Below are 15,622 nucleotides of genomic sequence, written 5' to 3' on the forward strand. Positions count from 1 at the left end.
TAAGCTTTCACATCACTTTCATTCTCTCCAATCTCTCATAGCACATAGCTGTAAGTCTGCCTGAGCCTCTGGTCATTTTTGAACTGCTGGTTTTAGTCACAGATGAGCTTCCTCAGCTCTGTGTAGGTGTGAGGGAATGCCAGCCAAGAAGTGATGAACCTCAGACAAAGCAACAACTAAAATTTGACATAATTGAACTGAATGGCACGCCAAATTCTAATTCAGGTGAGTGTTGATGAGGTTTGCAGCATCTTTAGAATTAGGTCTGACATGTTATTATATATGGCGGCACGGTGGTGTAGTGGTTAGCGCTGTCGCCTCACAGCAAGAAGGTCCTGGGTTCGAACCCCGGGTCCGGCGAGGGCCTTTCTGTGTGGAGTTTGCATGTTCTCCCCGTGTCCGCGTGGGTTTCCTCCGGGTGCTCCGGTTTCCCCCACAGTCCAAAGACATGCAGGTTAGGTTAACTGGTGACTCTAAATTGAGCGTAGGTGTGAATGTGAGTGTGAATGGTTGTCTGTGTCTATGTGTCAGCCCTGTGATGACCTGGCGACTTGTCCAGGGTGTACCCCACCTTTCGCCCGTAGTCAGCTGGGATAGGCTCCAGCTTGCCTGCGACCCTGTAGAAGGATAAAGCGGCTAGAGATAATGAGATGAGATGAGATGTTATTATATTACACTGTTTCTTTACTTTAATGATTGCTCTTTGTGTGTATAGCTAGTGAATGTGTGAGAGCAGGGCAAGTAACACAGATGGACAGAGATACAGTCCTGATTGCATTAGAAAGTGAGTACACTATACTTGATCTGCAAAGCAAATAATTCCAGTGCCTGTATTGTATCTCACTGTTAGTGTTGTGTCTCTTATTGTAGAAACAGTGAAGATTGTCAATCTGCAGGGTGTCCCAAGCATGGATTTAGCCTCAGAAATGGAGTTTGGTTTCCCTATTGAGACTTTAGGTGAGAAAGCATACTTGATAACTACTCATCAGTCATTTGTTTGTACTTTGATTGAACTCTTTTTATGGAGGAACTTAAACATCTAAATTTTCAGATAATACTTAGCACAACACTTAAATTTTTTTTAACACATTTCTATACACTGGCATTTATTCATTGTTCAATTATATCTTGGGTTTGCCCTTAAGAAGAAGAAGCCTTTATTTGTCACATGTACATTAGAGCACAGCAAAATTCCTCCTCTGTATTTAACCCATCTGAAGCAGTGAATACACACAAGTAAGCAATGCGCACGCACCAGTGGCGGCTGGTGAAAAAAATTCTTGGTGGTGCCGGTGTGTGCCAATAGATTTCCCTGCCTAGTCCAGTATAAGCATTCAAATGAACAGTCAGAAAATGACAACAATTCCACAATAATAATTTAATTTCCTTCTCGAAATCAGCAGTTTCACAGATAAAGTAAATTAACAATTTACAGCTATATTAGGCTCCGATTATGCTTTGGAAAGGAACGGTATCAAATACAATACTCAAGTTCTTGAGAGAAGTTTACAGCAAGGGTATGATTTCAGCTGAATCTATACAAATCAGCAGTGTGTGTGTGTGTGTGTGTGTGTGAGAGAGAGAGAGAGAGAGAGTGAGTGTGTGTGTGTGTGAGAGAGAGAGAGAAGGTTTCTAAGGTGAGTGTGGGACTGAGTGACTGTATGAAAAGAAATGGATATACAGTGGGGCAAAAAAGTATTTAGTCAGTCACCAATTGTGCAAGTTCTCCCACTTAACAAGATGAGAGAGGCCTGTAATTTTCATCATAGGTATACCTCAACTATGAGAGACAAAATGAGAAAAAAAAATCCAGAAAATCACATTGTCTGATTTTTAAATAATTTATTTGCAAATTATGGTGGAAAATAAGTATTTGGCCAATAACAAAAGTTCATCTCAATACTTTGTTATATACCCTTTGTTGGCAATGACAGAGGTCAAACGTTTTCTGTAAGTCTTCACAAGGTTTTCACACACTGTTGCTGATATTTTGGCCCATTCCTCCATGCAGATCTCCTCTAGAGCAGTGATGTTTTGGGGCTGTCGCTGGGCAACACGGACTTTCAACTCCCTCCAAAGATTTTCTATGGGGTTGAGATCTGGAGACTGGCTAGGCCACTCCAGGACCTTGAAATGCTTCTTACGAAGCCACTCCTTCATTGCCCGGGCGGTGTGTTTGGGATCATTGTCATGCTGAAAGACCCAGCCACGTTTCATCTTCAATGCCCTTGCTGATGGAAGGAGGTTCACTCAAAATCTCACGATACATGGCCCCATTCATTCTTTCCTTTACACTGATCAGTCGTCCTGGTCCCTTTGCAGAAAAACAGCCCCAAAGCATGATGTTTCCACCCCCATGCTTCACAGTAGGTATGGTGTTCTTTGGATGCAACTCAGCATTCTTTCTCCTCCAAACACGACAAGTTGAGTTTTTACCAAAAAGTTCTATTTTGGCTTCATCTGACCATATGACATTCTCCCAATCCTCTTCTGGATCATCCAAATGCTCTCTAGCAAACTTCAGACGGGCCTGGACATGTACTGGCTTAAGCAGGGGGACACGTCTGGCACTGCAGGATTTGAGTCCCTGGCGGCGTAGTGTGTTACTGATGGTAGCCTTTGTTACTTTGGTCCCAGCTCTCTGCAGGTCATTCACTAGGTCCCCCCGTGTGGTTCTGGGATTTTTGCTCACCGTTCTTGTGATCATTTTGACCCCACGGGGTGAGAGCTTGCGTGGAGCCCCAGATTGAGGGAGATTATCAGTGCTCTTGTATGTCTTCCATTTTCTAATAATTGCTCCCACAGTTGATTTCTTCACACCAAGCTGCTTACCTATTGCAGATTCAGTCTTCCCAGCCTGGTGCAGGTCTACAATTTTGTTTCTGGTGTCCTTTGACAGCTCTTTGGTCTTGGCCATAGTGGAGTTTGGCGTGTGACTGTTTGAGGTTGTGGACAGGTGTCTTTTATACTGATAACGAGTTCAAACAGGTGCCATTAATACAGGTAACGAGTGGAGGACAGAGGATCCTCTTAAAGAAGTTGTTACAGGTCTGTGAGAGCCAGAAATCTTGCTTGTTTGTAGGTGACCAAATACTTATTTTACCGAGGAATTTACCAATTAATTCATTAAAAATCCTACAATGTGATTTTCTGGATTCTTTCCCCCCATTCTGTCTCTCATAGTTGAAGTGTACCTATGATGAAAATTACAGGCCTCTCTCATCTTTTTAAGTGGGAGAACTTACACAATTGGTGGCTGACTAAATACTTTTTTGCCCCACTGTGTGTGTAATATATATACTGTATGAGAGAGAGGTGGTGTGTGTCTGAGTCTAAGGTGAGTGTAAGATTTCTGTGTGAGAGAGTGACTGTGAAATGAGGTGTGTGTGTGTGTGTGTGTGTGTGTGTGTGTGTGTGTGTGTGTGTGTGTGTGTGTGTGTTCTGAGCTAGGTGTATTTCTGTGAAACACAGTGTTGACACTCTTGTTGTGAATACAAACTATGACAAGAAAGATGTGTGATTATTGTCCAGTATAAACCAAAAGTCTACTTTTGAACATTACCTCTAACCAAAGAGAGAGAGATACATTTTTTTGTAGCAGGGACGAAATTTCCAGCGCCCCAAAACTATTTAATTCAGCGATGCTGATTGGCCAAATATTTATTATTTTCCCCTAGCAACTATACATGTTTGGCTATTTCACTGCACTTCTGGGGCACTTTGACGAGCGCCCAAAAAGAGAAATGATACGAGTCTGTTGGTGGAAATTCACTGTTGAATGAGAGTCAGTTGGTGGAAATGTTGTTTAAATAATTCAGATTGCATGTAGGCACACACTATTAAGTAAAACTGACACTGATGATAAAATTTGTAAAAAAAAAAAAAATTTCCCCCTCCACATCTGGGAGGGCGGCGCCTGAGTGCCCCCTATGGGCCAGCTTCCATGGCACGCGCACACACACACAGAGCAATGGGCAGCTATGCTGCAGTACCCAGGGAATAGTTGGGGCCCTTCAAGGGCACTTCAGCCATGGAGGGGAAAGTGCTGTTCATGCACCACTAGATGAATTAACAGCTTTAAGATATTCTTAAAGTATCCTAAAAGTTTCCGAAATGCTAAATTTCAGTGTGTTTACTAATAACTAAGAATTCTTATAGTATAACTTTAAGTGACTTCTTAAAAGATAAAATGCTGTTAAAAAGAGCATGTAAGAGGTCACTTAAAGTTTCTAAATTTAACTTTTAAAGTCACTACTACTATTTTTCAGAATACCACTAAAGGGTCTTAAAGTTACTAGTATATTTAATGGATTTGAAAAATTCAGTAAAGGTACTTAAGTGTACTACTAAATTTAAGGGCTGGTCTTAAAGGTAACATAAATACACTAATAACTTTAAGGTTCCTTTAAGGTTTAGATTAAATGCAATTAAATTCACATTTTCACCTAATGCACTCCCCCCACATTTTTCCCGCCGGTCCAGGTAATCAAACCAGCAGCCCTTTTGGCCCAAGGCTGCTTCTCTAAACTTTAGGCCATGGCTGCTCGTTAAATTATCTATTCTGGTATTATCATTATTTTATTTTTCACTTAGTCTTTTAACTTATGAATTTTTATTTAACCATCACTTTTTTTTAACCATGTATTATTGTCTCTGGTGTTTATTGTGTATCTTGCAAAACAACTACATGTACAGTACTGTGGAAAAGTACGGAAGAGCGATAGTGCCACTAAGAAATACATATATTTTTTTAAATTTCTGAGAAAGAAACTCAGAATTTTCGAGATTAAAGTCAAAAATTTCGAGAAAAAAGTCAAAAGTTTTGAGAAAATAAACTAGAAATTTTCGAGAAAAAAAGTCACAAATTTAGGCTGCCAGGAAGTACCAGGTTATTCAGAGCCGACGGAGACTTAGTCTGTATGGTAGCGGGGGCGTGGTCAAGCGCCGGTCTGTGACAGGAGGGTGGAGTCAGGGAAGGTAAGTGGCAGAATCACTACACCTGATGTCAATTAACCTGTGTTTGTGTGTGTCTTCCCAGTGACCGCGCCCTACTTAAAGAGGGAGAGCAGAGGAGCTCATCCCCGAACCAGACGCTGGTTGTGTGTCTGTGTTAGTCACTGGATGTTTCACTGAAAAGTGTGGCAATAAAAGCCGTGTTTGCGAACCTGATATGTGTCCTGCCGTCCTCTGTGCTCCACCCTTCATTAGAACTGTAACAGTGTGGCAATAAAAGCCGTGTTTGCGAACCTGATCTCTGTCCTGCCGTCCTCTGTACTCCACCCTTCGTTAGAACTACAGTTCTAACGAAGGGTGGAGCACAGAGGACGGCAGGACAGAGATCAGGTTCGCAAACACGGCTTTTATTGCCACTGGGAAGACACACACAAACACAGGTTAATTGACATCAGGTATAGTGATTCTGCCACTTGCCTTCCCTGACTCCGCCCTCCTGTCACAGACCGGCGCTTGACCACGCCCCCGCTGCCACAGTCTGCTACTACTGTGTTTAGTGCTGCTGAAATGGACGACTTAATCAAATGTTATTTCGGGATTGGGTTTTGCTTGTTATGTAGTGGTTCTGTGTTAGTCTCTAGCAAACAGAAAGCCGCTGCCTAGAAGTATTTGAATCTACGTGAATCACATCACCAACCGACTTCCTGTACCCCGGTTGTCACAACTCTGAATTCCATGGCTCTGGTCTCAGCCATTCATGTCTACCGGCCGCGAGTGAGTGTCACTTCCGTATGGAAGCCCGCCTTCTACAGATTTCTGACTTTTTTTCTCGAAAATTTCGAATTTTTTTCTCAAAAATTTTGACTTTAATCTCAAAAATTCTGAGTTTTTTTCTCAGAAGTTTCCAAATAAAATATAAAACCCTGGCCCTATTGTTCTGCCGTAGGAAAAGCCCTAGGCACATGCGAAGAAATGCTGTAGAGCAAAGATGCCTTCAAAAAAAATAATGAACTTGTTTCTACATTAAAAAAAAAATACTAAAGAGAAGTAAATGATAATAAAAAGTCAAAATTTGGTATGATGAACCTTTGCTTTGAAAAAAAAAAGTCTCAGGTACAATGTGTGCAGTTTTATAAGAAATTAACCAAGTTTTACTGAACATATTGCAGAACCAGCTACAGTTCTACTGGAGACTTTGACTGTCACACTCACTTATTTATGCAGCAAAACCCAGTAGCCATAATTGTTTTTTTCCCCTTCTTCTTGAAAAGTGGTCTCTTGTGTAATGTGCTGTTATCTTTACTGACAAACATTTTTCTGTAACATATTTTGTGCTGAAAAACTAATGTTCAGAAATGAAAAATATTTTTGTACTGACTCAATAATGTAGAAGTTCTAAAATAAAAATTGATAGCAAATTTGTACTTAAAAAAGTGCCTAAGGCTTTTGCATGGTACTGTAATTAACATTACTTCAATTCATAAACTTTAATTCCAACAAAAAAAAGGTTAACTGACTATTTATTTAAGGAAGCAAATTTGTAAATTTTATTATTTATTTATTACAGTTTGTCTACAAGATAGTGTTTTGGCTTTCTGGAAACATGGACTTAAAGGACGCAGCCTGCACAATTGTGAGGTATTTCAGTTTAGCAATCAATCTATTTCTTATGGCTAAGTTTTATGGCTAACTCCTAAAAGTAGTGGAAACGAAATAGCTTTGTAGTATCTGGCTTTTCCTATTTTCTGCACTCTGAGTGAAAATACCATTCAAGAGATTTTTTTTTAACCAGCGTGTTAGAGGCAGGACACAAATTGCAAACTCAGCATGTTATTTATTAGGGCTAATCCATAGTCACTGTCCATAGAGAAAGTCAGAGAACAGGCAGGCAGCATCGAACAATGAATATCCATGATTTTAAAAAGCAAAAAACCACACCACACAAAAATGTGCAAGGGTAAAAAAAAAAAAACAGAAAACATGGGAACTAGAAAAAAAGGCCTGGATTTAACGATACACGTGCACAATAAGGCTCCTCAAGGAAAGGCAGAAGCAGCAGTGTTTTAGATCTTGATTCGATTGTCTGTTTAAACAGAGAACAGGTGGACAGATTTGGGAAATACACCAAGACAAGAGTGGAGACAGGATTAGAATAAAAAACGAAGGCATGGGTCAACATAACACATGATGGGATCTCAAAACAGAACATAAACGCAGGGCTCTTCGCATTCAGAACCACACTTTGCGCTGAGAGGGGGAATTTGTGACTGAACCCCAATTTGCTTCATCAGTCTTTATCTATAATGTCTATGTATAAACGTGAAGGATTTGTTTTACTAGAATTTTCTCAATTACTGCAGGAGTTGTAAAAGTTTATAATGATCTACAATATAATTTTATATACTTGGATACTGTCAGAAAAGGCAGGTACTTACGGAAGCAGTCACAGGTGGGAGTGGGTGCATCACAAACTGGTAGACAAATCAAAATCGTAATCCCAGTCAAAGGGAAGCAAGGGGTCAAGCGAGGCGCAGTCAGAATGTCACAGTTAGGGCATGTAATCAAAGTCCAAAACAAACGGAGTAAAGGTCAGAGTCATGGGAAGTCAGAATAGGAAACAAAGGCTTGGTATGGTCAGGTAGTCACATACTGAGTGATCCTTCGCACTGAGTGCATGGAAGGAAAATTCTTAAATACTGTTTGTTGCTTGAGCAAAATGAGGAGCAGGCGCAGTGGTAATCGGAATTCTGGAAAGGGAGGGCGGTGTGGTGTTGGGAGTTGTAGTCCATGGTGGCCGTATTTGGAGGCTGCCATGAACTCTGGTCATTAGAACTGTGTGACAGAACCTCCCCTGAGGTGCTCATTTTGGGAGCATTTCCTTTCCTGTGACACAGTTGGTTCCATGGTGCTGGTTTCTCAGGTTGTCCAACATGAAATTCCTGGGTGAGTAAGGGGTACAGGATATCCTTTGCTTGGACCCAGCTGCATTCCTCAGGTCCCTAACCTTCCCAACCTACCAGGTACTTGAGATTATCCTGCTTGCAGCGGGAGTTGAGGATGTTGTGTACCAGGTACACCAGTTGTCCCTCCAAGTTGAGTGGTGCTGGACATTCTGAGATTGGGGTGCTTGTTACTAACGGACCTGGGATGGCTGGTTTTAGGCATGATGCATGAAAGGTTGGTGACAGGTGGCAGTATTGAGGAAGCTCCAGTTTGTTTGATACTTTGTTCATTTGTTGAACCCTGAAGGGGCCAATGTACATGTCACTGAGCTTTCTGCAGGTGTTGGGGTCTTGTATGTCCTTGGTGGAGACCTAGACTCTACCGCCCAGGACATATACCAAAGTCTCCCCTCTGTTTTTATATCTTTGTGCTACCTGTTCTAGGTGTTGGTGGACATTCTGTCATACCTGATTGCTTCGTTGGAACCAGGTATTGACAGTTGGAATGTTCATGGGAGAGCTATCCCAAGGGAATAGTGGAGGATAGTATCCTAATACCACATTGGAATGGTGTGAGTTGTGTAGCTGGATGAGCGAGTTCTGTGCATAGTCAGCCCATGGGAGAAACTGAGACCAGGCCTTAAGGTTCTCAAGACAGAATAGCCTTAAAAAGCATCCCATTTCTTGGTTCACCTGCTCTACCTGGCTGTTGGATTGCAGGTGGTGGCCAGAGGTCAGGCTTATTAATACCCCCAGTTTGTCCATGAATTTGGACCGTAACCTGGATGTTAACTGGGGGCCCTGACCACTAACTAGTCAAGTCAAGTTTATTTGTATAGCGCTTTTAACAATAAACATTGTCGCAAAGCAGCTTTACAGAATTTGAACGACTTAAAACATAAGCTAATTTTATCCTTAATCTATCCCCAACGAGCAAGCCTGTGGCGACAGTGGCAAGGAAAAACTCCCTCAGACGACATGAGGAAGAAACCTCGAGAGGAACCAGACTCAAAAGGGAACCCATCCTCATTTGGGCAACAACAGACAGCATGACTATAATATTAACAGTTTTAACATGAAGACAGTTTCATTGATGTTGTAACTTTTCATTGATGGAAACTTGAGTGCAAAACTTTTCATGACAACTGCAGTCCTAAAGTTAGCAAGTCAACTGTAGTCCTCAGCCATAAAAGCATTACTGTAAGAGTCCAGAGCATCCTCCAGGTGTAACTTTCAACTGTCCTCATGGGGCCATCCTCCACAGGAGCAATGTGATGAGACTCCAACCAGACACAGGGCACCAGGATGGATCAAGCAGGTCCGAGGAGCAGAAGAGGTCAGCATCTCGATCCCAGGACCGACATGTAACTCAGAGGGACAGATTTGGGGGGGGGGGGGAGAGAGAGAGAGAAAACACAGGTTGTTAGGTATGCCCTAAAAATGACACAAATATTAAGTCTGTGTGGTAGGCTTGCAGAGACGAGAGTCTTGACATCAGGCATAATACAGAACAATGGCATGTTAATATGGTTAAAAAATATCATGACCTGCTCTGGCTGGATAACTAACTATATCTTCTGGAATTCCAACATACTGGAGCACTTGAGAAAAGATCAGTTTCGCAGTTTCAAATGCTGTGGGTAAGCAGGGCAATGGGATGAGTCTGATGGATTTGGACAACCAGTCAGTGATTACCATGATGGTTGTGTGGTTTTGTGATGTGGGCAGATCCATGATGAGGTCTTCTACTAATAGGTGGGACCAAGGGTGTTGGGGTGTGGGAAGTGGCATAAGTTTGCCTGCCGGAGGGGCCCAGGATACATTGGCTTGTGCACACACGGAGCAGGAGGAGATGAATTGATTAATGTATGTGAGCATTTTCTCCCACCAGTACTTTGTCCTGAGTAGCTGATATATGTGATGGTTGTTAGGGTGTCCTGTAGCTGGTGACAAGTGTGCCTAAGTGATGAGGTGGCCTCAGAATCATGATGGAACAAACTTTAAACCAGGGGCACAGGCTTCCAGAAGGTGGTGGGGCTGAGCTTGTGCCAATTCTTTGTCTATATCCCAAGTGAGGGCATTGATAAAAACACTGGGGGGATAGAATAAGTGTGGCTTCTTGGATAACGGTGGTGGGGGAGTGAATCCTGGATAGGGCGTCTGCCTTAGTGTTCTTGAAACCAGGTCAGTATGCAATGGTAAACTGGAACTGGGTGAAAAAGAGCCCAGTGCACCTGACAGGGGTTCAGTTGTTTAGCGACTTGAGGTATTCTAGGTTTTTGTGGTCTGTGCATATGATGAATGGGTGTAAAGTCCCCTCAAGCCAGTGTCTCCATTCCTCTAAGGCCAGCTTGATGGCCAAGAGTTCTCTGTTCACCATGTCATAGTTTTGTTCTACTGGTGTGAGCTTTCAGGGAAAAATGTTATGTGGTGAAGTTTTGGTTTTCCCCCCAAAGTGCTAGGACAATATGCCACCTACCCCTGATTCAAAGGCATCCACCTCCATGGTGAAAGGTTTTGTGGGATCTAGATGCTTAAGAATGGGAGAAGTTGTGAAGGCAGACTTGAGCTAGGTAAATGCATCCTCCATCCCCTGGTTCCACTGGAGGTGCTTGGACCCTTTTTTGAGAAGGACTATGAGGGGAGCAGTGAAGGTACTGAAGCCTTGATGAACTACCGGTAAAAATTTGTGAAACATAAGAATTGCTGGAGTTCCTTTACTGTAGTGGGGGTTGGCCATGTCATGACTGCAGATATTTTGTTTAGGTCCTTGCTGACGCCCTTTGCGCTGATTACATAACCCAAGAACACAATTTGTGGTACATGAAGCTTGCACTTCTCTGCTTTAACATACAGGTGATTGTTGAGGAGCTGGCTGAGCATTGCCTTTACATGTCCTTTAGGGGTCTCCTCATCTGGGGAGTAGATAAGGATGTTATCAATGTAGGCAATGACATAGTAAACCTAGTATGTCCCTGAGCATGTCACTAATAAGACATTGGAAGATGCTGGGCGCGCAAGACAGCCCATATGGCATTATGCAGTACTCGAAGTGGCCAGAGGTGGTGCTGAAAGCTGTCTTCCATTTGTCCCTCTCCCAGATACACACTAGATATTAGGTGCACCTGAGGTCCAGTTTTGTGAAGATGTGTGCTGATTGTAACTGTTCCAGGGCCAAAGGTACCAGTAGTAGTGGGAAGGGGTGTTTACTGTGATTTGATTGAGACCCTTGTAATCGATGCACAGCCTGAGCCCTCCTCCCTTCTTCTCCACAAAGAAGAACCCTGCTCATATGGGTGTTTCTAGATGGGTGGATGTAGCCTTGTTGTAGATCCTCCTGCATGTATTCCTCCATAGCATTTTGTTCAACAATTGAAAGGGGTAGATGCGACAGCATAGACATGTGGTGCATGGGAGGAGGTCAATGGCACAATTGTTGTTTCTGAGGAGGAGGCTCACTGGCCTTTCCTTTACTGAAAACTTCCTTGAACGCATGGTAACAGGCGGGAACATGCTCGGTGCCACCTGGCACAGGGCTCTCCACTGAGGTGGAGGCTAGTGTGATCAGCGTTAGATAGAGACAATGCTGTTGGCAGACTGGTGACCACTGAAGAATCTCCCTGTTGTGCCAAGAGATGTGAGGATCATGGAGCTGCAGCCAGGGAAACCCTAGGATGATGGCTTGGCTTTGGGTGTGGGTGATGAACAGGGAGATGGTCTCCTTGTGAAGGGCACAGACCTGAATCTCCAGGAGCAGTGTGCGAGTGATGACAAACCCCTCCCCAGTGGGTCTGTTGTCAATGGCCTTGAGGCCTACTGGTTGCAGGAGTTCCTATGTGGATAATTGGAGCTTTTGGACAATCTCACAGTTGATGAAATTTCCTGCGGCCCTGGAGTCTATCAGAGCAGAGAGAACATGGGAAGACTCAGAGGTTTAACAATACCTTTAACTTGAGAAATTGAGGTTGTGGAGAGGCAGTGGAACTCTCCACAGGAGAGGTGGTGGTGTTAATAGCTCTCTCAGTGTTGGCCCGTCTCCTAGGGCCTTGAGGTCCAACTGGGCAGTGAGCCAAGAGATAACGGACTTCTGCACAGTAGAAACACAAGCCCTCCCTGTGTCTTCATTCTCATTCAAAATGTGGCATACGAGCGTTGGAAATCTCCATGGGCATGGGAGATGTGGTGAGCTGTGCGCTTACTGAGGAACCATGGAGTGATGCCCTGTTGTAGAGGAGGTTGTCTAACTGGATAGTGAGGTCTATGGGTGAATACAGGATTTGTTGTTCATCACGGCAAGCTAGTTCGGTTAGAATGAGAGGATTGAGTCCTTGGCAAAAAGTGGCTTTTAGAGCCAGCTCATTCCAACCACTTCCAGCATCGAGGGTCCAGAACTCTAGCACATTTGGCTACTCTCCTCTCTCCTTGTTGTAGCATTAGTAATTTTTCACCAACCTCAACACCCTCATGTTGATGATCAAACACTCGCTTAAACAGGTCAACAAAGCATTCATATGAAGTTGTGGACTCACCACCTCTTTCCTACACAGCAGTAGCCCAATGAAGCACTTTGCCAGTGAGCAGATTGATAAACTGCACAATCTCCTGCTAATCAGTGGTGCCTGTCTGCACTGTGAAGAAAAGCAAGCACTGTAGCAAGAAGCCCTTGCATTCAGTCACTTCTCTAGAAAATTTCTCTGGTCTGGGCACAAGTGTATTTAGCATGGAACACGTTAGGAGCGCCTGTGATACAGCAGTGCCGAGTTGCTCCTGTAACTCCTGTCCTCCTCTGCTGCATCCATGATGGCGGCATGGTATCCTGTCAGAAAAGGCAGGCAGTTACAGAAGCAGTTGCAGGGGGGAGTGGGTGTGTCACAAACTGGTAGACAAATCCAAATCGTAATCCTAATCATAGTCAAAGGGAAGCAAGGGGTCGAGCAAGGCACTGCCAGAATGTCACAGTTAGAATGTATAAGCAAAGTCAGGAACAAACAGCATAAAGGTCAGTCACAGAAAGTTAGAACAGTAAACAAAGGCTTGGTATGATCAGGTAGTTTCACACTGAGTGCATGGAAGGAAAGTTCTTAAATACTGTTTGTTGCTTGAGAGAAATGAGGAGCAAGTGCAGTGGTAATTAGAATTCTGGAGAGGGAGGGCAATGTGGTGTTTGGGAGTTGTAGTCCATGATGGCCATGTTTGGAGGCTGCCACGAACTCTGGTCATTAGCACTGTGTGTGACAGATACATAACCTCTTACTATGTAAGTCCTAGATTGGCTGTATATCTCCTAACCTTGAAGTCATATTTCTGCTTTACAGATAACACAAGAAATCACAGATGAAACTCGAGTATTTCGGGTTTTAGGCACAAACAGGTAATAGACCTTTTTTCTCTCTGCGTCTGTTTTTCAAACTTATTCAAGTTAAGTTAATTTTAACTTAATATCATTAAACTTAAATTGATATGAAAAATATTTTGCAGAGATATTGTCTTACAAAGCACCCCAACTGACAACCCTTCATCAACCAGCAATTTATATATTTTAACTGGTCATGAAAACAGCTACTGAAAGGAGAGAAACAACAAGGAGAGACAAGGGAACTAGAGCTGGAGAGATGTACCAATATCATTCTGGAGTAATATAAAGTCCGTCGAGTAAAGCCTTATTTTCACCTGTCTGAAGTATAAACCTTCATGCTCTGTAACAGATGGACAATACACATGAAAAACTCTTCTGTACTTTAGATGTCTACATAAAGGAAAAAGCCTGTTGGTCTGAGTGTTGCTGAAGACAGCAGTTTGTCACCTGCTGATTGCATTTGTTTCTTCAAGGATAATATAACAATACCAAATCATGTCAGCACTGACAAATGCAAATTTTATAAATGCACTGAAAACCCCAAAGAGAGCTATGGAGGACTGTTTTATGACCATTCGTTCTGCCATTTGTGTCCTTGCACCTTACTTTATTATGAAATGGTTCATTTTAAGATGGTACACTATGAAGACATGTATGAAGCACCATCAGTGAAGTCACATCTGACTGGAATACAAACAGACTGATTCATAATTGATTTATATGACAGCATTTAGTGTGATGGATAACACCTCTGCAGACCTTCATGGAAAAAAAAAACACGCTAAAAGACTTGCATATTTATTGAGTTAACTGTTTCTTAACTGCTGTTTGACTACCTGCTGATAGTGGCACCAGTGGGATCTAATCCTCACATAATCTATACTTAAAGCAACTGATGCAACTGCACTTTCATCTGTTGGTCTTTTCATCTTTACACTCTCTCACCTACTCATCTGTACAGTCAGCTCAAACAGATAAGGTTCCAAAACTTTAATACTAATACTGCCATCAATGTCATAATGGTTATCATCTTGTGGATTTCGTCTGGCCAAGCCAAGCTCAGTTTAACTGTGTTGTATAGGTGCGTTGCACTCTGGAAATTTGAGTGCAATGTTTGCTGTCTCAAGTCAAGTCAAGTTTATTTGTATAGCACTTTTAACAATAAACATTGTCGCAAAGCAGCTTTACAGAATTTGAACGACTTAAAATATGAGCTAATTTTATTCCTAATCTATCCCCAATGAGCACGCCTGTGGCGACGGGGGCAAGGAAAAACTCCCTCAGACGACATGAGGAAGAAACCTCAAGAGGAACCAGGGGAACCCATCCCCATCCAGGCAACAACAGACAACATGACTATAACATTAACAGTTTTAACATAAAGTCAGCTTCGTTGATGCTATGAACCCCCCACCAACGGAAACCCGAGCGCAAAACCGTTCACGACAACTGTAGTCCCAAAGTTAGCAAGTCAACTGCAGTCCTAGAGTCAAGTCAAGTCAGCAAGTCAACTGCAGTCCCCAGCCACAAAAGCACCACTGCAAGAGTCCAGAGCATCCTCCTGGCGCGACCCCCAACTGTCCACATGGGGCCACCCTCCACAGGAGCAATACGATGAGACTCCAACCAGACACAGGGCACCAGGATGGATCAGGCAGGTCTGAGGAGCAGAAGAGGTCAGCATCTCGATCCCAGGACCGACATGTAACTCAGAGGGACAGATTTGGGGGGGGGGAGAAAACACAGGTTGTTAGGTATGCCCCATGTCACCTGAATAAGTAGGAACAGTATACATATTGCACTGAGTACAAGCAGGGACTCCGGCAACTAACTATGACAGCATAACTAAAAGGGGAGAGCCAGAAGGTAACACAGGCATGAGGGAGCCCCGGGACATAAAGCAGCAGCCACTACACCATCAACAAACTCGAGTGAGCAAGCGAGTGGGGACTGACAGCATCCATACATCCCAGTTTACCAAAACACTTTATGTCTGAGGACCCTCCAGATCTACACCTTTACCTCATAAACACCATTAACACAAGGCTTGACTAAACAGATATGTTTTCAGCCTAGACTTAAATACTGAGAATGTGTCTGATTCCCGAACACTACTTGGAAGGCTGTTCCATAACTGTGGGGCTTTGTAAGAAAAGGCTCTGCCCCCTGATGTAGCCTTCACTATACGAGGTACCAGCAGATAGCCTGCACCTTAGTCTCCCCATTCCAATTTTGGAATTCTTATTAATATGACTTTGAACCTTGAACTTTGCTAGAAAAGGTCTGGCTTTTTTGCTTTTAGGAGCTTGCACTTATGTTTAAGATTGTTAAAAACATTCTGCTATTATGTCGCAATCCCTGCTAATTTCTC

At 43.1% G+C, this 15,622-nt stretch overlaps 1 protein-coding gene across 1 annotated transcript in view; it reads left to right on the top strand.

Moving 5' to 3' along the window:
• The window catches only part of map4k2 (mitogen-activated protein kinase kinase kinase kinase 2), a 53,681-nt gene extending 39,524 nt beyond the window's left edge, over positions 1-14,157 (top strand). The window contains exons 27-32 of the mRNA XM_060934011.1: positions 42-225; positions 716-784; positions 871-957; positions 6,521-6,591; positions 13,211-13,266; positions 13,374-14,157. Of these exons, the coding sequence (XP_060789994.1) occupies positions 42-225; positions 716-784; positions 871-957; positions 6,521-6,591; positions 13,211-13,266; positions 13,374-13,461 (555 nt within the window). The 3' untranslated portion in view covers positions 13,462-14,157. The remainder of the gene's footprint in view (positions 1-41; positions 226-715; positions 785-870; positions 958-6,520; positions 6,592-13,210; positions 13,267-13,373) is intronic.
• Positions 14,158-15,622: the final 1,465 nt, after the last annotated feature.

Source organism: Neoarius graeffei, chromosome 1 (assembly GCF_027579695.1).
Source record: "Neoarius graeffei isolate fNeoGra1 chromosome 1, fNeoGra1.pri, whole genome shotgun sequence".
Lineage (NCBI taxonomy): Eukaryota > Metazoa > Chordata > Actinopteri > Siluriformes > Ariidae > Neoarius > Neoarius graeffei.